Below are 27,399 nucleotides of genomic sequence, written 5' to 3'. Positions count from 1 at the left end.
TGATTAACCACGACAGAAAAGGATATTTCATGCATCAGCAAGTACCTTTATCAATCGCAACAGCAAAGGAAATTTCATGCATCAGCAAGTACATTTATTAACCGCAACAGCTAGGGATATTTCATCCATCAGCAAGAAACTTGATTAACTGCAACAGCAAAGGATAAGTCATGCATCAGCAAGTACCTTCATTAATCGCAACAGTAAAGGATATTTCATGCATCAGAAAGTACCTTGATTGACCACAACAGCAAAGGATATCTCATGCATATGGAGGTACCCGGATTAACCACAACAGCAAAGGATATTTCATGCATCAGCAAGTACCTTGATAAACCACAACAGCAAGCGATATTTCATGCATCATCAAGTACCTTCATTAATCGCAACAACAAAGGATATTTCATGCATCAGCAAGTACCTTGATTAATCGCCACAACAAAGGATCCGTAATGCATCAGCAAGTACCTTTATAAACCGGAACAGCAAAAGGATATGTCATGCATCAGCAAATACCTTGATCAACCGCAACACCAATGGATATTTCATGCTTCAGAAAGTAACTTCATTAACCGCAACAGGAAAGGATATTTCATGTATCAGCAAGCATCTTGATTAACCATAACAGCAAAGGATATTTCTTGCATCAGCAAGAATCTTGATTAACCACAATAGCCAAGAACATTTCATGCATCAGCAAAGACCTTACTTGATTAACCGCAACAGCAAAGGATATGTCATGCATCAGCAACAAGCTTGATTAACCGCAACAGCAATGGATATTTCATGCATCAGCAAGTAGCTTGATTAAACACAACAGCAATGGATATCTCATGCATGAGCAAGTAACTTGATTAACCGCAACAGCAAAGAATATGTCATGCATCAGCAAGTAGCTTGATTAACCGCAACAGCAAAGGATATGTCATGCATCAACAAGTACCTTCATTAACCGCAACAACAAAGTATATGTCATCCATCAGCAAATAACCTCATTAACAGCAACAGCAAAGGATATTTCATGTATCAGCAAGTAGCTTGATTAACCACAACAGCAAAGGATATTTCATGCATCAACAAGTACCTTGATTAATCGCAACAGCAAAGGATATGTCATGCATCAGCAAGTACCTTGATTAACCGCAATAGCAAAGGATATTTCATGTGTCAGCAAGCACCTTGATTAATCGCAACAGCAAAGGATATTTCATGCATCACCAAATATCTTGATTAATCGCTACAGCAAAGGATATTTCATGCATCAGCAAGTACCATGATTAATCGCAACAGCAAAGGATATTTCACGCATCAGCAAGTACCTTGATTAACCGCAACAGCAATGGATCTTTCATGCATCAGAAAGTATCTTGATTAACCAGAACAGCAATGGATATTTCATGCATCAGCAAGTGCCTTGATTAACAACAACAGCAAAAGATATTTCATGCATCAGGAAGTACCTTGATTAACCGCAACAGCAATGGATATGTCATGCATCAGCAAGTACCTTGATTAATCGCAACAGCAAAGGATAGTTCATGCATCAGCAAGTACCTTTATCAACCGCAACAGCAATGGATTTTTCATGCATCAGCAAGTAACTTGATTAACCACAACAGCAAAGGATATTTCATGCACCAGCAAGTACCTTTCTTAACCACAACAGAAAATAATATTTCATGCATCAGCAAATACCTTGACTAACCGAAACAGCAATAGATATTTCACTCATCAGCAAGTAGCCTGATCAACAACAACAGTAAAGGATATTTCATGCATCAGCAAGTAACTTGATTAACCGCAACAGCAAGGGATATTTCATGCATCAGCAGTAGCCTGATTAACCGCAACATTAAAGGATATGTCATGCACAAGCAAGTAACTGTTCCACCGCAACAGCAAAGGATATGTCATGCATCAGCAAGTACATCTATTAACCGCAACACCAAAGGATATGTCATGCATCAGCAAGTAACCTCATTAACCGCAACAGCAATGGATATATCATGCATCAGCAAGAAACTTGATTAACCGCAACAGCAAGGGATATTTCATCTATCAGCAAGTAGCTTGATTAACCACAACAGCAAAGGATATTTAATGAGTCAAAAGGTACCTTGATTAATCGCAACAGCAAAGGATATTTCATGCATCAGCAAGTACCATCATTAATCGCAAAAGCAAAGGAAATTTCATGCATCACCAAGTACCTTGATCAATCGCAACAGCAAAGGATATTTCATGCATCAGCAAGTACCTTGATTAACCAGAACAGCAATGGATATTTCATACATCAGCAAGTACCTTGATTAACCAACAACAGCAAAGGACATTTCATGCATCAGCAAGTACCTTGATTAACCGCAACAGCAAAGGATATTTAATGCATCAGCAAGTACCTTGATTAAAAACAACAGCAAAGCATATTTCATCGCATCAGCAAGTACCTTGATCAATCGCAACAGCAAAGGATAGTTCATGCATCAGCAAGAAACTTGATTAACTGCAACAGCAAAGGATATGTCATGCATCAGCAAATACCTTCATTAATCGCAACAGCAAAGGATGTTTCATGCATCAGCAAGTACCTTGATTAACCGCAACAGAAAAGATTATTTCATCCATCAGCAAGTACCTTGATTAACCACAACAGCAAAAGATACTTCATGCATAAGGAAGTACCGAATTAACCACAATAGCAAAGGATATTTCATGCATCAGCAAGTACCTTGACAAACCACAACAGCAAACGATATTTCATGCATCAGCAAGTACCTTCATTAATCGCAACAACAAAGGATATTTCATGCATCAGCAAGTACCTTGATTAATCGCCACAGCAAAGGATCTGTAATGCATCAGCAAGTACCTTTATTAACCGGAACAGCAAAGGATATCTCATGCATCAGCAAATACCTTGATCAACCGCAACACCAATGGATATTTCATGCTTCAGAAAGTAACTTCATTAACCGCAACAGGAAAGGATATTTCATGTATCAGCAAGTATCTTGATTAACCATAACAGCAAAGGATATTTCCTGCATCAGCAAGAATCTTGATTAACCACAATAGCAAAGAACATTTCATGCATCAGCAAATACCTTACTTGATTAACAGCAACAGCAAAGGATATGTCATGCATCAGCAACTAGCTTGATTAACCGCAACAGCAATGGACATTTCATGCATCAGCAAGTAGCTTTATTAACCACAACAACAAAGGATATTTCATCCATCAACAAGTAACTTGATTAACCGCAGCATCAAATGATATTTCATGCATCAGCAAATACCTTGATTAACCACAGCTTCAAAGGACATTTCATGCATCAGCATGTACCTTGATTAACAACAACAGCAAAGGATATGTCATGCGTCAGCAAGTAGCTTGATTAACCACAACAGTAAAGAATACTTCATGTATCAGCAAGTAGGTTGATTAACCACAACAGAAACGAACACTTCTTGCATCAGCAAGTACCTTGAATCACCGCAACAGCAAAGGATAAATCATTCATCAGCAAGTAGCTTGATTAACCACAATAGCAAAGGATATTTGATGCATCAGCAAGTACCTTGATTAACCGCAACAGAAAAGAATACTTCATGTATCAGCCAGTATCTCGATTAACCGCAACAGCAAAGGATATGTCATGCATTAGCAAGTACCTTGATTAACCAGAACAGTAGAGAATACCTCATATACCATCAAGTAGCTTGATTAACCACAACAGAAACGAATACTTCTTGCATCAGCAAGTACCCAGATTAACCGCAACAGCAAAGGAGATGTCATGCATCAGCAGGTAGCTTGCTTAACCGCAACAACAAAGGATATTTCATGCATCAGCATGTACCTTGATTAACCGCAAGAACAAAGGATATTTCATGCATCAGCAAGTACCTTGATTGATCGCAACAGCAAAGGATATTTCATGCATCAGCAAGTACCTTCATTGATCATAACAGCAAAGGATATTTCATGCAATAGCAAGTACCAAGATTAACAACAACAGCAATGGATATTTCATGCATCAGTAATTACCTTGTTTAACCACAACAGTAACGAATACTTCATGCATCAGCAAGTACATTGATTAACCGCAAAAGCAAAGGATATGTCATGCATCAGCACGTAGCTTGATTAACCACAACAGTAAAGAATACATCATGTATCTGCAAGTAGCATGATTAACCACAACAGTAACTAATACTTCATGCATCAGCATGTACCTTGATTAACCGCAACAGTAAAGGATATGTCATGCATCAGCAAGTTCCTTGATTAAGCACAACAGCAAAGGACATTTCATACATCAGCAAGAACCCTGATTAACAACATCAAAGGATATTTCATGCATCAGCAAGTACCTTGATTAACCACCACAGCAAAAGATATTTCATGCATCAGCAAGAACCTTCTTTAATTGCAGCAAAAATATATATTTCATGCATCAGTAAGTACCATGATTAACCGCACCAGCAAAGGATATTTCATGCATCAGCAAGTACCGTGATTAACCACAACAGCAAAGGATATTTCATGCATCAGCAGGTACATTGATTAACCACAACAGCAAAGGATATTTCATGCATCAGCAAATACCTTGATTAATCGCAACAGCAAGATATGTTTCATTCACCCGCATGAACCTTGATTAATCGCAACAGCAAAGGTTAGTTCATGCATCAGCAAGTACCCTGATTAACCACAACAGCAAAGGATAGTTCATGCATCAGCAAGTACGCTGATCAATCGCAACAGCAAAAGTTATTTCACGCATCAATAAGTACCTTGATTAACCGCAACAGCAAAGGACATATCATGCATCAGCAAGTACCTTGATTACACGCAACATCAACGGATATTTCATGCATCAGCAAGTACCTTGATTAATCGCAACTGCAAAGGATATTTAATGCATCAGCAAGTACCTTGGATACCCACAACAGCAAAGGATATTTCGTGCATCAGCAAGAACCCTGATTACCCACAACAGCTAAGGATCTATCGTGCATCAGCAAGTACACTGATTAAGCACAGAAGGAAAGGATATTTCGTGCATCAGAAAGTACCCTGATTAACCACAACAGCAAAGGATATTTCATGCATCAGCAAGTACCTTGATTAACGACAACAGCAAAGGATATTTCATGCATCAGCAAGTACCATCATAAATCGGAACAGCAAAGGATATTTCATGCATCAGCAAGTACCTTGATTAACCGCAACAGAAAAGATTATTTCATGCAAAAACAAGTATGTGATTAACCGTAATAACAAAGGATATTTCATGCATCAGCAGGTAACTTGATTAATCGCAACAGCAAAAGATATTTCATGCATCAGCAAGTACCTTGATTAAGGGCAACAGCAAAGGATATTTCATGCATCAACAAGTACCTTGATTAACCACAGTAGCAATGAATATTTCATGCATCAGCAAGTACCTTACCTACCCGCAACAGAAATGGATATTTCATGCATCAGCAAGTAACTTGATTAACCGCAACATCCAAACATAGGTAATGCATCAGCAAGTAGCTTGATTAACTACAACAGTAAAGAATACTTCATGTATCAGCAAGCACCTTGATTAACCGCAATAGTAAAGAATACTTCCTGTATCAGCAAGTACCTTGGTTAACCGCAACAGCAGAGTATATGTGATGCACCAGCAAGTACCTTGCTTCACTACAGCAGTAAAGAATACTTCATGTATCAGCAAGTACCTTCATTAGTCGCAACAGCAAAGGATATTTCATGCAGGAGCAAGTACCTTGATTAACGGCAACATTAAAGGATATTTCGTGCATCAGCAAGTACCTTGATTAATCGCAACAACAAAGGATATTTCATGCATCAGCAAGTACCTTGATTAATCGCAACAACAAAAGATATGTCATGCATCACCATGTAGCTTTATTAACCGCAAGAGCAAATCATATGTCATGCATCAGCAAATACCTTGATTAACTGCAACAGCAATGGATATTTCATGCATCAGCAAGTAACCTGAATAACCGCAACAGGAAAGGATATTTCATCAATCAGCAAGTAGCTTGATTAACCACAACAGCAAACGAAATTTCATGCATAAGGAAGTACCTTGATTAACCACAAAAGCAAAGAATATTTCATGCATCAGCAAATACCTTACTTAACCGCAACAGCAATGGATATTTCATGCATCAGCAAGTACCTTCATTAACCACAACGGCAAAGGATATTTCAAACATCATCAAGTAAATTGATTGAACGCAACATCAAAGGATATGCAATGCATCAGCAAGTAGCCCGAATAACCACAACAGTAACGAATACTTCTTGCATCACCACGTACCTTGATTAACCGCAACAGCAATGGATGTGTTATGCATCAGCAAGAAGCCGGATTAACCGCAACAACAAAAGATATTTCATGCATCAGCAAGTACCTTGATTAATCGCAACAGCAAAGGATATTTCAAACATCAGGAAGTACCTTGATTAACCGCAACAACAAAGGATGTGTCATGCATCAGCAAGAAGCCGGATTAACCGCAACAACAAAAGATATTTCATGCATCAGCAAGTACCCTCATTATTCGCAACAGCAAAGGATATTTCATGCATCACCAAGTAAATTGATTAAACGCAATTGCAAAGATTATTTGATGCATCAACAAGTACCTTGAATACCGCAACAACAAGGGATATTTCATGCATCAGCAAGTACCTTGATTAATCGCAACACCGAAGGATATTTTATGTATCAACATGTGCCTTGATTAACCGCAACAGCAAAGGATATTTCATGCATCAGCAAGGACCTTGATTAACCACAACAGCAAAGGATATTTCATGCATCATCAAGCAATTTGATTAACCACAACAGCAAAGGATATCTCATGCTTCAGCAAGTACCTTGATTAACCACAACAGGAAAGGATATTTCATCCATCAACAAGTACTTTGATTAACTGCAACAGCAAAAGATATTTCATGCATCAGCAAGTAGCTTGATTAACCGCAACAGCAAAAAATATTTCATACATCAGCAAGTACCTTGATCAGTCACAACCACAAAGGATATTTCATGCATCAGCAAGTACCTTAATTAACCACAACAGCAAAGGATATGTCATGCATCTGCAAGTACCCTCATTAATCGCAACAGCAAGGGATATTTCATGGATCAGCAAGTACCTCCTTTAACCGCAACAGCAAAGGATATTTCATACATCAGCAAGTACCTTCATCAATCACAACAGTTTAGGATATTTCATCCATCAGCAAGTACCCTGATTAACCAAAGCAGCAAAGGATATTTCAGGCATCAGTAAGTACCTTGATTAACCACAACAGCAAAGGATATTTCATAAGTCAGCAAGTACCTTGATTAATCGGAACAGCAAAGGATATTTCATGCATCAGCTAGTACCTTTATTAACCGCAACAGCAAAGGATATTTCATGCATCAGCAAGTATCTTGATTAATCGCAACAGCAAAGGATATTTCATGTATGAGCAAGTAATTTGATTAATCGCAACAGCAAAGGATATTTCATGCATCACCAAGTACCATCATTACTCGCGACAGCAAAGAATATTTCATACATCAGGAAGTACCTTCATTAACCACAACAGCAAAGGATATTTCATGCATCAGAAAGTACCCTGACTAACCACAACAGCAAAGGATATTTCAGGCATCAGTAAGTACCTTGATTAATCGCAACATCAAAGGATAGTTCACGGATCAGCAGGTAACTTGATTAATCGCAACAGCAACGATATTTCAGGCATCACGAAGTACCTTCATCCGCAGCAACAACAAAGGATGTATCATGCATCAGCAAGTAGCTTGATTTAACAAAACAGCAAAGGATATTTCATGCATCAGCAAATACCTTGATTAACCACAATAGGAAAGAATGTTTCATGCATCAGCAAAAACCTTACTTAACCGCAACAGCAATGGATATTTCATGCATCAGCAAGTACCTTGATAAACCGCAACAGCAAAGAATATTTCATGCATCAGCAAGTACCTTGATTAATCAGAACAGCTAGGGATATTTCACGTATCAGCAAGTAGCTTGATTAACCGAAACAGCAAATGATATTTCATACATCAGCAAGTACCTTGATTAACCACAACAGCTTAGGATATTTCATGCATCAGCAAGTAACCTGACTAACCACAACAGCAAAGGATATTTCATACATCAGTAAGTACATTCATTGACCACAACAGCAAAGGAGAGTTCATGCATCAGCAAGTACCTTGATTAACCGCAACAGCAAAAGGATATTTTATGCATCAGCAGGTAACTTGACTAATCGCAACAGCAAAGGACATCTCATGCATCAGCAAGTACCTTGATTAACTGCAACCTCAAAGGATATTTCATACATCAGCAAGTACCTTGATTAACTGCAACCTCAAAAGATATTTCATGCATCAGCAAGTACCTTGATTAATAGCAACAGCAAAGGATGTTTCATGCATCAGCAAGTACCTTGATTAAGCGCAACAGCAAAGGATATTTCATGTATCAGCAAGTACCTTGATTAATCGCAACAGCAAGGGATATTTCATGTATCAGGAAGTTACTTGATTAACCGCAACAGCAAATGACATTTCATACCTCAGCAAGTACCTTGATTAACCACAACAGCTTAGGATATTTCATGCATCAGCAAGTACCCTGACTAACCACAACAGCAAAGGATATTTCATGCATCAATAAGAACCCTGATTAACCTCAAAAGCAAAGGATATTTCATGAATCTGCACGTACCTTCATAACCGCAACAGCAAAGGATATTTCATGCATCAGCAAGGACCTTGGTTAATCGCAACAGCAAGGGATCTTTCATGCATCAGCAAGAGCCTCCATTAACCGCAACAGCAAAGGATATTCCATGTATCAGCAAGCACCTTCAAAACCCGCAACAGCAAAGGATATTTCATACTCAGCAAGTACCTTGATTAACCACAACAACAGAGGATATTTTATGCATCAGCAAGTACCTTGATTAATCGCAACAGCAAAGGATATTTCATGCATCAGCAAGTACCTTCAAAAACCGCAACAGCAAAGGATATTTCATACATCAGCAAGTACCCCGATTAACCACAACAGCAAAGGAAATGTCATGTATGAGCAGGTACCTAGATTCATCGCAACATTAACGAATCCTTCATGCATCAATAAGTACTTTGATTGACCGCAACAGCAAAGGATATTTCATGCATCAGCAAGTCCCTTGATTACCCGCAACATCAAAGGATATTTCATGCAACAGCAAGTATCCTGATTGATCGTAACAGCAAGGGATATTTCATGCATCAGCAACTAACTTGATTAACCGCAACAGGAACGATATTTCATGCATCAACAAGTACCTTGACTAACCACAATAGCAAAGAATATTTCATGCATCTGCAAATAACTTACTTAACCGCAACAGAAAAGAATATTTCATGCATCAGCAAATACCTTACTTAACCGCAACAGCGATGGATATTTCATGCATCAGCAAGTAACTTGATTAACCGCAAGAGCAAAGGATATTTCATGTATCAGCAAGTAATGTGATTGATCGCAAGAGCAAAGGATATTTCATGCATCAGCAAGTACCATCATTAGCCGCAACAGCAAAGGGTATTTCATACATCAGCAAGTACCTTTTTTAACCAAAACAGCTTAGGATGTTTCATGCATCAGCAAGTACCCTGATTAACCACAACAGTAAAGGAAATTTCAGGCATCAGTAAGTACCTTGATTAATCGCAACATCAAAGGTTATTTCACGCATCAGCGGGTAACTTGATTAATCGCAACAGCAAAGGATATTTCATCCATCAGGAAATACCTTCATCAACCGCAACAACAAAGGAGGTTTCATGCATCAGCAAGTACCTTGATTAACCACAACAGCAATCGATATTTCATGCATCAGCAAGAAACTTGATTAACCGCAAAAGGAAAGAATATTTCATGTATCAGCAAGTAGCTTGATTTCACACAACAGTAAAAGATATTTCATGCATCAGCAAATACCTTGATTAACCACAATAGGAAAGAATATCAGCAAAAGCCTTACTTAACCGGATCAGAAATGGATATTTCATGCAACAGCAAGTAACTTGATTAACCACAACAGCAAAGGATATTTCATGCATCAGCAAGTACCTTGATTAACCACAACAGCAAAGGATATTTCATGCATCAGCAAGTACCTTGATTAATCGCAACAGCAAGGGATATTTCATGTATCAGGAAGTACCTCCATTAACCGCAACAGCAAAGGATATTTCATACATCAGCAAGTACCTTTATTAACCACAACAGCTTAGGATATTTCATGCATCAGCAAGTACCCTGATTAACCACAACAGCAAAGGATATTTCAGGCATCAGTAAGTACCTTGATTAACCACAACAGCAAAGGATATTTCAGGCATCAGTAAGCACCTTGATTAACCGCAACAGCAAAGGATATTTCATGCATCAGCAAGAACCTTGTTTGACCGCAACAGCAAAGGATATTTCATGCATCAGCAGGTAATTTGTTTAGTCGCAACAGCAAAAGACATTTCATGCATCAGCAAGTACCTTGATTAACTGCAACCCCAAAGTATATTTCATACCTCAGCAAGTACCTTGATTAATCGCAACAGCAAAATATATTTCGTGCATCAGCAACTACCTTTATTAACCGCAACAGCAAAGGATATTTCATGCATCGTCAGGTAACTTGATTAATCGCAACAGCAAATACATTTCATGCATCAGCAAGTACATTGATTATCTGCAGCCTCAAAGGATATTTCATGCATCAACAAGTACCTTGATTAGTCGCAACAGCAAAGGATATTTCATGCGTCAGCAAGTACCTTCATTAGCGGCAACAGCAAAGAATATTTCATGCATCTTCAATTACCTTCATTAACCACAACAGTAAAGGATATTTCATGCATCAATAAGTACCCTGATTAACCTCAAAAGCAAAGGATATTTCATGCATCTGCTAGTACCTTGATTAACCGCAACAGCAAAGGATATTTCATGCATCAGCAAGGACCTTAGTTAATCGCAACAGCAAAGGATTTTTCATGTATCAGCAAGGACCTACATTTACCGCAACAGCAAAGGATATTTCATGCATCAGCAAGTAGCTTCATAAACCGCAACAGCAAGGGATATTTCATACATCAGCAAGTACCTTGATTAACCACAACAGCAAAAAATATTTCATGCATCAGCATGTACCCTGATGAACCACAACAGCAAAGGATATTTCATACCTGAGCTAGTACCTTGATTAATCGCAACTGCAAAGGATATTTCATGCATCAACAAGTACCTTGATTAACCGCAACAGCAAGGATATTTAATGCATCAGCAAGTACCTTGATTAACCGCAACAGCAGAGAATATTTCATGCATCAGCAAGTACCTTGATTAACTACAGCAGCAAAGGATATTTCATGCATCAGCAATTACCCTGATTAACCACAACAGCAAAGGATATTTCAGGCATCAGCTAGTACCCTGATTGACCATAACAGCAAACGATATTTCATGCATCAGCAAGTACCTTGATTAACCACAACAGCAAAGGATATTTCATGCATCAGCAAGTACCTTTATTAGTCGCAACAGCAAAGGATACTTCATGCATCAGCAAGTACCTTGATCAACCGCAACAGCAAAAGATATTTCATGCATCAACAAGTACCTTGATCAACCGCAACAGCAAAGGATATTTCATGCATCAGCAAGTATTTTGATTAACCACATCAGCAAAGGATATTTCATGCGTCAGCAAGTACCTTGATTAATCGCATGAGCAAGGTATATTTCATACATCAGCAAGTACCTTGATTAACCGCAACAGCAAAGGATATTTCATGCATCAGCAAGTACCTTGATTAATCTCAACAGCAAAGGATATTTCATGCATCAACAAGTACCTTGATTAATCGCAACAGCAAAGATATTTCATGCATCATCAAGTACTTTGATTAACCAGAACAGCAAATGATATTTCATGCATCAAATAACTTGATTTGACCACAACAGCAAAGGATATTTCATGCATCATCAAGTAGCTTGATTAACCACAACAGCAAATGATATTTCATGCATCAAATAACTTGATTTGACCACAACAGCGAAGAATATTTCATGCATCAGGAAGTACCTTGATTAACCACATCAGCAAAGGATATTTCATGCATCAAATAACTTGATTAACCACAACAGCAAAGAATATTTCATGCATCAGCAAGTATTTTGATTAACCACATCAGCATGGGATATTTCATGCGTCAGCAAGTACCTTGATTAATCGCATGAGCAAGCGATATTTCATACATCAGCAAGTACCTTGATTAACCGCAACAGCAAAGGATATTTCATGCATCAGCAAGTACCTTGATTAACCGCAACATCAAAGGATATTTGATGCATCAGCAAGTACGTTGATTAACCGCAACATCAATGGGTATTTCATGTATCAGCAAGTAACTTGATTAACCACAACAGCAAAGGATATTTCATGGATCAGCAAGTTCCTGGATTAACCACAACAGCAAGGGATATTTCATGCATCAGCTAGTACCTTGATTAACCGCAACAGCAATGGATATTTCATGCATCAGCATGTACCTTGATTAACCGCAACAGCAAAGGATATGTCATGCGTCTGCAAGTACCTTGATTAACTGCAACAGCAATGGATGTGTCATGTATCAGTAAGTAAGTTGATTAACCGCAACAGCAAATTTATGTCATGCGTCAGCAAGTAGGTTGATTAACCTCAACAGCAATGGATATTTCATGTATCAGCAAGTAACTTGATTGACCGCAACAGCAAAGGATATGTCATGCATCAGCAAGTAGGTTGATTAACCTCAACAGCAATGGGTATTTCATGTATCAGCAAGTAACTAGATTAACCACCGCAGCAATGGATATTTCATGTATGAGCAAGTAGCTTGATTAACCACAACAACAATGGATACTTCATGTATCAGCAAGTACCTTGATTAACCGCAACATCACACATATTTTATACATCAGCATATTTCATGCATCAGCAACTATTTTGATTAACCAGAACAACAAAGTCCTTACACAATAGACATGAGGCATGCAGTCCACTCATCTGATTCTTAAACTCCTGCACATTTACATCAGACAGTAACTTGTTGATTAAACCTATCACCATATACAGTGCACAGTCAGTAATATGGAAACTTACCTTTGAAGAAACATGTATTCATAGTTCCAAATTCACTGTTCAGTCTTTTGAATAGACTAAAAAATATATAGCATTGTTGGTGTTGGTGTTGTGTGGTTTAGCGCCATTTTTCAGCACACGATAGGCTATACATGGCGGCTAGTATTGATGGTGGTGGAAGAACCGGGAAAACCCCGGAAAGAAACACCGACCCACGAGAAGCTACTGACAAGCTTTCTCACATAGCCAGATTAGCCGAATCCGAGACTCGAACCCAGGCAGACAGAGGTGAGATGGCAATGATCCGTAACGGAGAGCGCGTTAGGCCACTCGGCCACTCGGGGCCCCATATAGCATTGTAGAATCAATGTGCTCTTGAGCTGAATATACACACTTAACCTACATTAGAAAGGCAGACACTGCAGGCCACAGTGACCTTCAATAGTTGTAATGGTGTAGTACTAACATGGGGTGGATCGAATTATTAATTTTCTTCACTGGAGCACAAAACAACGCTCAGTAAATGAGCATTAAAAACAAAATTTCAAGAAAGCCGCTGAGGCATAAAATATAGGTCACATAAATTACAAGCTGCCACGTATAACTTCAGGGCCGGATCGGCGAGGGTTGGGGTGGTATGGGGTTTCCAGAAACCGCCCAGGTCTCCTTCAGAAAAGTACACATACACACACACGTACTTTCATTTATAACTTAAAATTTGATCGTCGTTTTATTCTTTCGCACTTTTATTGGTTATTATGAACACTGAGTAAATAAACACATTGACGTTTGCTTTTATGACACTGCGATGAAATTCATGGCTTGGTTTGAAATTTTGAAAATAAAACTAATATTTGACCTGATCCAGTCCTGAGCAACATACATACAGTGCGCCAAAATTCTCAGCTTGACGCAAAATTTTGACCGAGAATTACAACCAATGTAATGTATTCACAAAGTTAGGGCCCATCCCAAGTGTAGATCCTTCGAAACCCAACCTAATATGTTGCCCAAGACCCATAAAAAAGAATGTTTTAGATGCCGTTAGGCTGTACGTATGCACGTGGTTTTATCTGTCCCGATATCAAGGGATTGCCCGGTTTTTAATAATGTGCTTATAAAACATATAATAAAATAATTTAAATAACTTATTTGAGAAATGAATAAAACACTGAGTATAGGAGACAATTATGCTTTGGTTGTTGTTTTACGGCACAGCAACACAAATAGGTTATTTAGTGTCGAGGCAATTGGAGTAATGTGTCTTGCTCAAGGTCACACCACGGTAGCCACCCACGGCTGATCCGATTTTAGATTTCGATAATGTAATTTATACTTACTATACAACTTTTGACATGCAATGAAGGTTACTTCCACCAAAAAAGTTAGATAACTCAGGGCTTTCCGTGTCATGGCGAAGTAAACTTCATGGGTTTATTCTGAAATGAAATAAAATTATGCACAATTAAAACAAATGAAATTGTGATACAACATTTTTCGTAGTTATCGCCAGCTGATAATGCAGTGAACAGTTAGACCACGATTTGATAACGAGATGTATAGTGACCTGGAAATGTCGATCGATTTAGGTGCATGTAGACTCACAAACGTTTCTGATAACAAGTTTAAAAGTGACGTGGAAGGTCTCTTTTGTGGATTGCGAATTTGCTTTTGAAAAGGTGTTTGAGAGCGAGATCATGAGTTAGTCGGGAGAGTCTGTGTTATGGTGTATAATAGTTTTAATTCACCAAATCTGAATTTGCAAGTTTTACATGTGACTGTAAAATTGTAGTCTGCGAGTTGCAAAATTTCCCTTGAAAACGGAAAAAAGTGCCTAATGTATATCAGTGGGATTCCTTTTGCATCAATGTTGATTATCGCCTAATAATAAATATCGTTAATAGAGCGGTGACATGTCTCCGCTGTCTTCTTGCTGTGACTTCATTTATAGTTTGGTTTTCAAAATAAAAGTAAAAACTGATAATGTCACGGTTATTGAAAGTTACTTACTGTTGATTTTTGATCCCTAGCAGAGACCATAGAGATGGAAGCCAAGAATAATAGTCCATCTTGTACGTACATGCTGTATAGACAAGATATTTACAAATAATGTAAATTCTAACCAGCGATTTAGTTTGTGTGACATGGTTTAACACTTTAGGAAGTGGCAAATACACTACAGTATATTAATGTAAATATCATAAAACCTGTTCAAAACTTTATTTAGCGGTCACCTGTTCTAAATAGCCATTCTAATTTTAATTTCCTCACCCCTGCAATTTCTTGACATAATGTATATTTAGTTCACCTGCTTTTCGCGATCAGATGCCAGGTGCTTCTTGCCAAAAAAATTATTTCTCGTAGTTTTGAACGGTCACTGGAGCGTATCATTCATGACCGCTCAGTGTACGTAACTTTTATTTTTTCTTTAATGTATTATTTAAATAAAGACCTATTATATAATTTGACGTGTAAACATTTTTTATCTTTATTGTAATCATCTCACTCGAGTAGTTTTGTAAATGTAACTCAGACGAGTTCATATGTTATATTGGAACAGCAAGATTGTTTGTATTATTAGGAGAAGTGACGAAAAAGTTAGTTTCCTGGATCGTGGGAAAAACTGGTGTTTTCGCAGCAGAAATGGGAGCAGTATTTTGTGCCAGTGTTAGCATGTTTAATTCGATATCGTCATTTTTGGCCTGTGTATTAATGCTGTATTTGATGATCAAACTTATCTGGAGTTGACATACGTCATATTTTCCAGAACATTACCTCCTTTTACTTCGTTATATCTCCGCCTGGCCGGCGCGGAGGGGGGTGTCCAAATAGCCTATCTAAAAGTGTCAGTAATTTTGCCCTGCTCGTTGGTTATCAAACATTTAGATATTTTTATAAAGAACACTGTAGCATTGATATACATGTTTGTTTTTGCAATTTCAAATGTTTTTCCATGCGAAACACTAATATCATATAATACATCCTCACACGTTGTATACTCACGCTTATTCGTTGTATGTATACATGATGTATTAATGTGATATATACTATATATATATAACACATTAATACATTGTATACTATATATATAACACATTAATACAGTGTATACTATATATATAACACATTAATACAATGTGTACTATATATATAACACATTAATACATTGTATACTATATATAACACATTAATACATTGTATACTATATATATAACACATTAATACAATGTATACTATATATATAACACATTAATACAATGTGTACTATATATATATATATAACACATTAATACAATGTATACTATATATATAACACATTAATACATTGTATACTATATATATAACACATTAATACAATGTGTACTATATATATAACACATTAATACAATGTATACTATATATATAACACATTAATACAATGTGTACTATATATATATATATAACACATTAATACATTGTATACTATATATATAACACATTAATACAATGTGTACTATATATATATAACACATTAATACAATGTATACTGTATATAACACATTAATACAATGTATGCTATATATATAACACATTAATACAATGTATGCTATATATATATAACACATTAATACAATGTGAGTTAGTTGATACTGATACAGATACACAAACTCTCCTGTGCGTACTCTTTACTGAAAGTTAAAATATGGTATCCCTAAGTTAATGTTTGAGGAGAGATAGTTACATCCCTTTTCATTAAGGTCACGGGTCATTCATATCTTCGCTAACCAAGTGTCATCAATCCACTTTCATTCCACATCAAACCATGACATAGTTAGGCTGGCTAAGACAGCATATACTCCCCCTCTGTTTGATTGGATGCAGCTGAAAATGACTGATCCAATTAGTCCCTTTGTTCGATTTAAATTGGGAGATTTGTAGGCCCGATCATAGCTGCCTCCCTGCACAGCGACACATGTCGCACGTAAATTTCTCTAATTTAAACATTTTAAGCCACTTTTAATTTTGAGTCAGTGCCAGTAGACATGGTGAAAATCGCCTTACTGCATACCTGACAGGCCATGTAACGAATTCGATTGCTATGGGAAGGGGCTTTTTTAACCGTAAGAGGGTCATTGTCAAAAAACACAATTTCACCTGGCTAAATATGCCTAGGGTTGCCGATGAACGAAGGAGATCGACTACCTCAAGCTTCGTAAGTTCTGGTGTGTTTCAAAATGGATCTTACATTTAGGCATTAAGGGATTGCTGACTACATGCAAGATCTACTTAGCTACGAAGTGAAGAGTTTGACAACGTGCAACACCTACGCACCTTTGAAAATGAAGATTTAACTACGGAAGTGATCCAATGAGAATGGGCATATATACGTTTTGCAGAAACTATTTTGTTAGACTCTATGCGCATGCACGACCGCCTTCCAGATCAACATGATATCCAAAACTGGACCGGAAATCGACAGAGGAAGCAGAGGCCCATACTTATAGGCGATAGAGTAGAATGCGACTACCCTTGGCTAGCTCAGGTCATCTCAATGTTTAAAAAATAGTGCGTCAAAACTGCGGGAGAAGTTTCGATTGATGTGTATTACTAACAATAAAGCTTCTTTTTATTCCCAATTCATCACAGGTCTCTCATATATTGATCTCTGCGAGGTGAGCAGCTGCTTAATCCACCAGATGCAGGGAGGGCGAATCCTACAAGTTTTCAGGCAAAGGGAGGGCGAAATAAGCTCTTTATAAAACCGCAATGACGCTTTATGTAAACGCAATTGTCGCCGTCGTTGCTGCCCTTTGTTGTCGTTGCCCTCCCTGCTGCTTCCTGCGTCCCTTTTCGAAAACCGAGGTACGAAAAATTATCCAAAAATCGTATCTAACCCGACTCGATACCGTGTTCGAGGATCATGTAGATTTATTGTTATAAATCTGTGCGGGGTTGATTGGGCATGACTAAATAAATTTCTAAACATATTTATATCCATATCACCACTGCACCGAGTCTGATGAATATTTCGTAACGTGTGTGTATCAACTCCGTTAAACACTGCAAGAATATTACAGTTATCCCTGATCACTTTAAGGATTTGTGTATATCGTTGGGTTACATAAATCACATCAGTGTTTTTGTGTCTGCCTCTGGAAAATTTCCGTTCAGGATTTGATTGTTTATCCAACATGACATCATCGTAAACAACTAAATTATTAATAAATCCATCAATGAAATCAATACTTGGCGCTTCATTAATGTCAGTTATAAATTCAACAACATCATCACCGTTTTCTTTTAATGATTTTGCACTTTCATTAAAATCTTTTAACACTTCGTAGCATCGTTGATCGTCTACACTTGGTGCTACCAAATACAACTTGTCCCACTTCATCCACTTCATTATTAAATTAAGTAACAACTGTGTCTTACCACTCCCAGATGGTCCAATTATAATCATACTATCAGAATTTGGTAGCGCTGCGTGATGCTTAACTGGTTCTCGTTTCCTTGTAGCAGAAAAGTCAGTGATCTCCATTAGAATAATATAATATAAATATGGATTTATATTGTGTAAAATGTAGAGCACGTACCCCAACAAGTGATCTAACAACTGTCACAACAAAAAATAACAGATCTGCGGTTTCGGGCAAGTGTGAACGATGCGGTACAAAGAAATTTAAATTTATCTCCCTGAATCCGTCAGGTGGTAAGTCAGTGCCAAAACCAAAGTCAGCGCCAAAACCAAAGCCAAAACCAAAGTCAAGTAAATAAAAACGAGGAGGTGATATCGCAGCCAAGTTAGGAAAATTAGCAGGAGCTCCGTGGGCTAAATATCCAGGAGAAAAACATCTCCCAGGATATAATTACTGTGGTCCTGGAACCCGACTTGATATCAGACTTGATGACCAAGATCGACCAAAACCCGGAGAAGAACCAATAAATGCTATCGATAAAGCATGCCATGTCCATGATGTAGCTTATAAAAGTAAAAATCTACAAGATAGGCATCTCGCGGATGTGAAATTAATTCACGCGCTAAATTCCATTACTGATAAATCTTTCAAGGAGAGGTTAGCTAGTTGGTTAATAAAATCCGCAATGAAATCTAAGCTTGTATTAGGCGCTGGTAATTAATTATAATGGAGTCGACTTATTATTCCCCAAGAGGATACTGGAGGGGTAGAGCAGCAATTAGTAAACTTGCCAGTGCAGCAAAAGTCACACGTGATACTGCAGCAGATTGGTTATCCAAACAGGCAATATGGCAAATTTATCTACCGCGTCCTAGAAAAATTAATTTTGCACATTTTAATGTTAGTGTTCCTAATGAAGTTCATCAAGCTGATATATTATTTCTGCCACATGATACTGTTCGTCGTCGAACATACAAGTACGCGCTAACTGTAGTTGATGTTGCAAGTAGATACAAAGATGCAGAACCGTTAACGACTAAAACAGCATCTGAGGTTGCTTCTGCTTTTGAACGAATTTATCAACGAGGACCTCTACATGGCCAAATCTATTACAAGTTGATCCTGGCAGAGAATTTCAGGATGCAGTATCATCGCTGATGAAGCAACATAATTTCACCATCAGACGAGGGCATACTGAGATTCACCGTGATCAGGCAATTGTTGAGCGATTTAATCGGACACTTGCTGAGCGGTTATTTGGATACCAGTACGCGAAGGAATTCATTCAGGACAAGAGATCGCGTGAATGGGTTGCAAGATTACCAAGCGTGATAACTGCATTAAATAATGAAATAACTCGAACACCCAACATGAAACCTATTAATGCAATTACCAAAAAAATTATACTACTACAATGACGTGATTTTTCAGCACAACCAATACTGGGTAATGTCACTGTAAGATATTTATATGAACCAGGTGAACTTGAAGGTGGTAAAAAAAGAGCGACTGATCCTATCTGGAGCATCACGACACACAAGATACCTAACAACTAGATCCACTGGTAGACCAGCAATCTACAGACTGGATTCAACTGCTCCTCAACGTGGATTCACACGTGAACAATTACAAGTAATTCCCGAAGACACACAATTACCGCCCAAATCACTTAACTAGCACCACAACTTCGATTACATTCAAGACATGTCAACATCACATTTTGTCGTGTATGACCGCGACTATTATCTTTTCTGTCTACGGTAAATTGTTTTGGATTTTTATTAGTGTAACACCACAACATTATACAATTACAGCTCGCACAGTGATTATTCTGTTGTTGTTTCAGTGTCATGATAAATTCAACATCGAGGTCAAAATCGCGATTATTTTTTTTGTCACTCTGTTTGTAACCGGCGAGTTTTTAATTTTCTTATTATATCGTTGTCAGTATCATCATTATTGATCACTGACTCATCCAAGACAATTCTCCGCAGTTGAGATATTCTTCTGACTCTGGACACAGCTAAGTAAACCAAGTTTGACCATTCGATGCGATCATCAACGATCCAAACAACTGTATCAGAAATAGTCAGTCCTTGAGACGAATGAATCGTCATTGCGTATCCTAGCGTCCACGGGGATTTGTTCATTTTTAGTGCATCTTCAACAACATTGACATCAACTGTGACATTATCATTTAATACTAAATTCTGTTTTCTTGACTGTCCTGGTATATCAACGTCAATATTTTGTAACCGCGTATCAGCTGGTCTATAACACAATGGCACTGGCAACATTGGAAACTTTTCTCGTTGTAATTGAAATAACTGCTGTTGAAGTGTGTCTCTGACTATCTTTCTACTTGCCACTATCAAATCGTTTGGTCTCCACGTTTTCCAAAAGTCTCTCATTGAAGTCTCTGAAATTATTTTATGCATAATTTCACATTGAATTTTATTCGGTTGTAATCTGATTAATGTTTTAAATTCCTTCAACGTTGCATCAAGAGATCTATAATCATCAGACACTTCTTCATAATAATCTACAAAATCTTTTAACCACAAATGCGGAGATGGACCAACAAAACGTGGTGGCTAACCGTGATCGCCGCACATTATCACTGCAGTATTTTTTGTTAGCAGCCAATCAAGAAATATTTTTAATATATCTAACGGTACCGTACATATTTCATCCCAAATTATAACTTTTGGAATATATTTCTCTCCCATTCGATCTGGAGTCCACACACCACCACTGTATTTGAAAAAACTGTGATAAGTACAAGAATTGACTCCTCGTTGTTTCATCTCCCTGGCAAGTCTGTGTGTTGGTGTTAGCACAATCATATCTGAATTTCGAAATAATTCAATCGCTCGAGTTGTCCTACCAGAACATCCCGGTCCGTTCAAATAAACGGTTTTGTGTCTGGTGATTGAATCATACACAGATGGTGCATTTGACATTTCTGATAATTCTGATTTGCAATAATTATCTTTAATCGCAACATCAGCGGATTCACAATAACAATGTAGCATTTCCTTTTTTATTCTCCACGAACTCCATGATTTATCGTTGCTTACAGCTTATAATTCTGAATATCTTTTATCGATATAAAATGAGTCCGTTGCAACTCTAACTGCAGTGTCGGGAATCTATTTACTTACGATAGCAAATTTATAGAAACATAAGCCAGCATCGAAGATCTTAAATGTGTGTACTGAGGTGATTCTCCATTAATGTAACTTACAATTGTGCCTAACTTTTTCCCGTCAGACAAGAAAGCGTCCTCCCGATTACAAAATATATTTCTCGCAGCGGCATCAGCAATTATAAAATTTAATTCAGCATCATCCATAATCAATCGTGAATGATGTCGTTTATGATCATATGCACCACCTTGAGTGAATTTACCGATTATTCTTCTACCGAGATCTTTTGCTGTTTTTTTCACTATTATCGAGTTTAGTCTTAAGAATATTAGGAGCGTTATTGTTAATGAATCAACAGGAGTATTTGGACACTCTCGCACATATTCCTCAATGACGTCATCAAGACTGATACGCTCAGGTGTTGGTAACCAAACCAAAGTCTGCTGTCGATATGATATGATTGCTTCACTGACCGTCAACGATACCAGTATTCGGCTGTCAAGCATATATCGCAATAATACTATTGGTGTCCAACGTTTCTCTGAGAAATGTCTGCCAAACCAAACATAACAAATTGGATGAAACTCTTCAGCTAGCACAAACGACGTTACACGAGCAAATCCTGTCAGGTCAAAATCGGGTAAAGGACCATTTATAGCAACTCGCGTCATCGAGTTCGTGGGATGTCCAAATCTTTTAAAATATCCACTACACTCGCCCATCCCAAGAAAGCTTCCCGGATAACACTCAATCATGTCTACGGATATCATCTCGCTGTGGTCATACTTGGTATTCTACAAACCGCCATGTCCATACTCGACACAACTCAATTGTATATCCTCGAGAAACTCACTTCGGGTTGGCTTCCATGAATTTCTTTCTCTTGCGGCGTGAGTGGCAACACTCGGAACTGTAAAACAATTAGTTAATAACTGCTCAGTGTTTTTTGAATATCTCTGTGCGAGTTTTTTTCATTTCCTGTTGCAGAGATTCCGTCCGGTATAATTCACCGTTAGACCTTACAAATTGATCATACTCTCCATTTTCGGAACTTTGAAACAACCACACCGACACAGGGTCGTTTTTGCTTATCTGTTTAATAAAATCAAACATATTTCCCGAATAATAATTCACAACACGATCCCGCGGAAATATCGTAACTGCGTTAGTCCAAGCGTGAGCGTTATGATCAATGATATTTATTGGAGCTCCGTTCCGATTATATTTCGATTTGTATAATACTTCCTCTGTTATCGTTGTTACGGTTATGGGAAATCTTAGTGCTTTTTCTAGCTGGGTAACATCGTTTATTGACGCTCCTGTATCCTTGACTTTTTCAGCCCATGCTGCTATCTTGGAACGTCTTAGATCAGTTTGACCGTTTCCGCGCATCGCATTTTTGAAATGTTCCATTACTCGCTCGGCTACACAATTCAGCTCTGAGAATCTCATTGGGGCAAGTTTATTGATTTTTGGTGCTTTTATCGGATAGATTCCACAAATGACTGCTGTTACAGGATATGATCAAGCGTAATATGGTTGATCAATCCCAGTCAACATTCCTGGTTTGGAATCTTTACTTAACAGAACGGGTTTTCCATTAGCAAGGACACGGTCATTTTTATCACGGATAATCCACGTATCGGAATCTGCTTGCACAATAAATTTTATTCTGAAAAAATATTTCTGATCAAGATAATCGATAATTGTTTTCGCTCGTGCATCATTCATTGTAACGTCCTTGACTCTGTCAAGGCGTATAATTTTAAATGTAGACCATACGTGAGATGTTCCACCATTACGAAATTCTTTTTTGGCGTTCCTGATAATATCAAACAGGTCAGTCAGGGTTCGTCTCCGCGAGTCAGGGGTTAGTCTGTCAAGATCGAATGTATAAGCTTTCCAGGGTTTGATTGCAGATAATCTTTCAAACTCCTCCATATTATATTTAAGACAAACATTTAAATAAGATATATATATATATATATATATATATATATATATATATATATATATATATATATATATATATATATATATATATATATATATATATATATAATGAATCAGTGCAAGTGGCTTAAATTGGGATCTGTAACTCCTTGTAACACATCCTGCAGGAAAGAATTTTGCGGGGAACATTCCCAAAGCATCCGAACGGGGAGTTTAGGACCAATACCCTGCCTGCGATGTGGTGTTGGGGTCAGGGATAAAACACAGTAATGTGCAAGTAGCGGGGGAAAAAGATACCGTGAACTTAAAAGATATTATAACACAAAAAATAACAATAATGCGTTGAAATGCGAGCGCGATTATATAACTAAGTTTTCAGACAAATTATAAATTAAACAAATACATTATTATATAAAATGAACCAGGAATTTGTCTGACACCCCATCATCAATAATTACGAAGCGAATCGTAGTGATGAAATTAGAAATTGCAGGCTGAAAAAGCTAGTTGATTTTGTTACTAATACTGGCTATCTTAGATTTACTGCTGGGGGTAAATCCTATCATAATCACAGGTTTGTATTCGAATGTTTCTTTGGGAAGATCAAAGACGGTCTTGTAATTGATCACATCAACAACGACAAACTTAATAACTCTCTTCAAAATTTACAGGCTATCACACCTAGTGAAAATTCTGCACGGGGAAATACTGGGAAAGGAAACAAAAAACCTAAAGTAGTTCAATCTTTCAATATAAGTACCCGTGAAGACAAAATATTTCAGTCAATGAACTCAGCTGCCAGTATTTCGGTATTAACCCCGCTGGGGTACGGCGTGTGGCAGATAGAGTGACCAAATCAGCTTTTTCATACAAGTACAAAAATTGGATTTTATTTCGTTATGTAGATGGAGATAACTCTACAGCGTCTGTGTAAAAGTCAATGATACAATTATCTCCCCTTGTCAAGGTGATTGCGCAACACTCCTTGAGATGTCATTACAGGTAAATTTATCCAGCGCGGCAGAGCGGTATACAATTATTATTTTTTTTACAGCCAATTGCGTCACAGTCTATAACACTTCCGCGTTTGTCAGTACAGGTAAGTGTTATTTTTCAGAAGCAATATGAATTCTGTGTTAAAATTTAGATTCAGAATTTAAAATCCAGTTCAGAATTTAAATTCAGTTCAGAACTTGTTAACTGTAACAACATACACTACAAACGGGTAAATAGTTCTTCGTGTTACCTATACGATCATAACAGGGTATTCGATTACTTCCCCTTGATTTTATCAAGGATTTTATCAAAGACTATCACACGGGCGGGTGTACAATAAATAATATTTTTTTCACAGTTAAAATCCTTGTTTTATTACATTCGTTTGGTTTTCTGGTTCATCTGTATTTTTTCTACGATTTTATTTAAGAAAAGAAGTACGAAAAACCGAGTGAGCTATTTTTGAATTTCCAAGTATCAGTCAGTTTATATAATATAGTGTCCGTATTATGTACGGGGTTTCGAAACCCAACAAAGTTGCACAACTTCCGCGTTATCACCCTGACGGGGTGACATTTTACACCTCGCGGGATTGATTTTGGGTAGGATGTGCAACTTTGTTGAGCGTAGAATATAACCCCGTATCTGTCTGTGATATCCTACTGTAAATACTATGTGTTGTGATGTCCTACTGTAAATGTATGTAAATACTATAGGTTGTACTATCCCTGTAAAGTTGTTAAGATGCGGTGGCACCTTAGAAGCTTACAAATGTAAATACTATATGTTGTGCTGTCCCTGTAAACTTGCTAAGATGCGGTGGCACCTTAGAAGCTTACAAATGTAAATACTATATGTATATATCTGTCCTTATATGAACCCGCTAGCATATTATTTGGTGAGCTAGGGGTTCAACATGGGGAATGATTCGTCTTTCGCAAACACACCCTCTGGGCCTTCTAGACTGTTATTTGACAGGATAGGGGCTCACATGGGGGTTGTGTTTCCGCTCCTGAGTTTGGTAGGATGTCATAAGACACTCTAGAGACTCAAAGGAGATCTGGTGTGCAAATTATTTTTCTTTTAAATATATAATATTTATATATAAATGAATTACGAAAATATTAATGATGTGATTGTTGCTATTAAAAAATTAGAAGAGCGCGGATTTAATATATCCGACGAACTAAATCCTGAAAAAATCATGTCTGATTTTGAAACACTACACGAGGATAAATGCGCAGGGCGTTATATTTTGCCTGCGCAGTACCGATTTATAAAAGTATCCAGACGGATTTATATAAATCGCTGGCTACAGTGCTACAGTAGAAGAAGCACAAATAAATGAATTTGTTTCGTTGTCTCGTACAATTGAAAAAATTAGGTTGGAATTACCCCAAGAATATGAAACAAGGAAGGTGATAAATACTCGTGTAAAACAACTAAAAAATGTATGTCCCTTGACGAGGAAGTAAATACCTAGAAATGAAATCAAGTACTTGGAAATGAAATTGAAAGTTAAATAAAAGTAATTTTTATTTACTTCTTTGATATTATTTCCCTTAGTCGATCGGATTTAATGCAACGCGTCTTAGACTCTGTGTTAGTAAGAAATCTTCGTTTCCGTATTCGTTTCTTCTTGGGTAAATGCGGCGCTCGAGCGCTTGTTTGTCATAGACGGTGGTGGATTTATAAATCTAAGATCTAAATGCGCGTATATGTTCTAAAATTTGAGGTATACTGCAATGCGCGATCACAATATGATCTTTTTTTAGTCTTTGTAGTTGCGTATCAGTCAGTATAAAATCGTCAGTGCCGTATTTGCCAACAATTATTTTTTCCGGAGTAACTTTTCCAATTTTGACAGCTTCATCAAGAAGTTCTTTGTTATGTATGAAACATTTTACACGGTGGTACATTATATAATACTCGCTTGATTAATTGTCAGTCAGATTTCTACTCTACTGAATTCGCTAGTAAATACCCTAGCAAATCGGACAGTGTGCACGATTTTGACTAGTAAACACCCTATCAAAATTAGCAAATCGGACAGTGTGCACGATTTTGACTAGTAAACACCCTATCAAATTTCAGTAAATCAGTCAATGTCGTTGATTTTTACTAGTAATTACCCTACAAATTTCAGTAAATCAGTCAGTGTCGTTTATTTTTACTAGTAATTACCCTACAAATTTCAGTAAATCAGTCAGTGAGTGTAAAATTCTTATAACAAATAAAATTTACACTGACAGATCAATCTGGAAATCTACGATTTCTAAGACTTTTAGGATAAAAGTCTCTAAGATTTCACAAGTAAATTAATATGTAGTTTTTCATTTCGCAAATCAAGAAGGTGGGCAGACTGGTCTGTTAGTTTGAAATTTATTCTGGTCAGCCACGGATTATGACATCGTAGATAGACTGGATTGATCGGCTCTTGCACGATTAGAAATCAAGGTGGTTCTTTCGGGGTGAATGAATAAACAATAAATCCTTGCTGGACTTGATTTGATACTGTCGTGTCTGTGCTGTAGCTGCCATCAATGACATCACACACAAGATTGACCGCGACCACTTCAGTTATATTTACGATGCCTGGAGATACATGTCGACCTTCTCCTTGTGAGTTATTGTTGTGCCGGAGAATAGTTGGCTCCGG

At 37.5% G+C, this 27,399-nt stretch overlaps 1 protein-coding gene across 1 annotated transcript in view; it reads right to left on the bottom strand.

The window, feature by feature from the left end:
- Positions 1–27,399, bottom strand: part of LOC149780080 (contactin-like) — a 302,136-nt gene that overhangs the window by 185,128 nt on the left and 89,609 nt on the right. The window contains exon 2 of the mRNA XM_089936841.1: positions 14,584–14,682. Within this exon, the coding sequence (XP_089792967.1) occupies positions 14,584–14,656 (73 nt within the window). The 5' untranslated portion in view covers positions 14,657–14,682. The remainder of the gene's footprint in view (positions 1–14,583; positions 14,683–27,399) is intronic.

The sequence above is a fragment of the Sinohyriopsis cumingii genome, chromosome 16 (genome assembly GCF_028554795.1).
Source record: "Sinohyriopsis cumingii isolate HCF-2022 chromosome 16, ASM2855479v2, whole genome shotgun sequence".
Taxonomy (NCBI): domain Eukaryota; kingdom Metazoa; phylum Mollusca; class Bivalvia; order Unionida; family Unionidae; genus Sinohyriopsis; species Sinohyriopsis cumingii.
The sequence above is the reverse complement of the archived record's forward strand: the minus strand, read 5'-3'. Positions and strand labels throughout refer to the sequence as shown.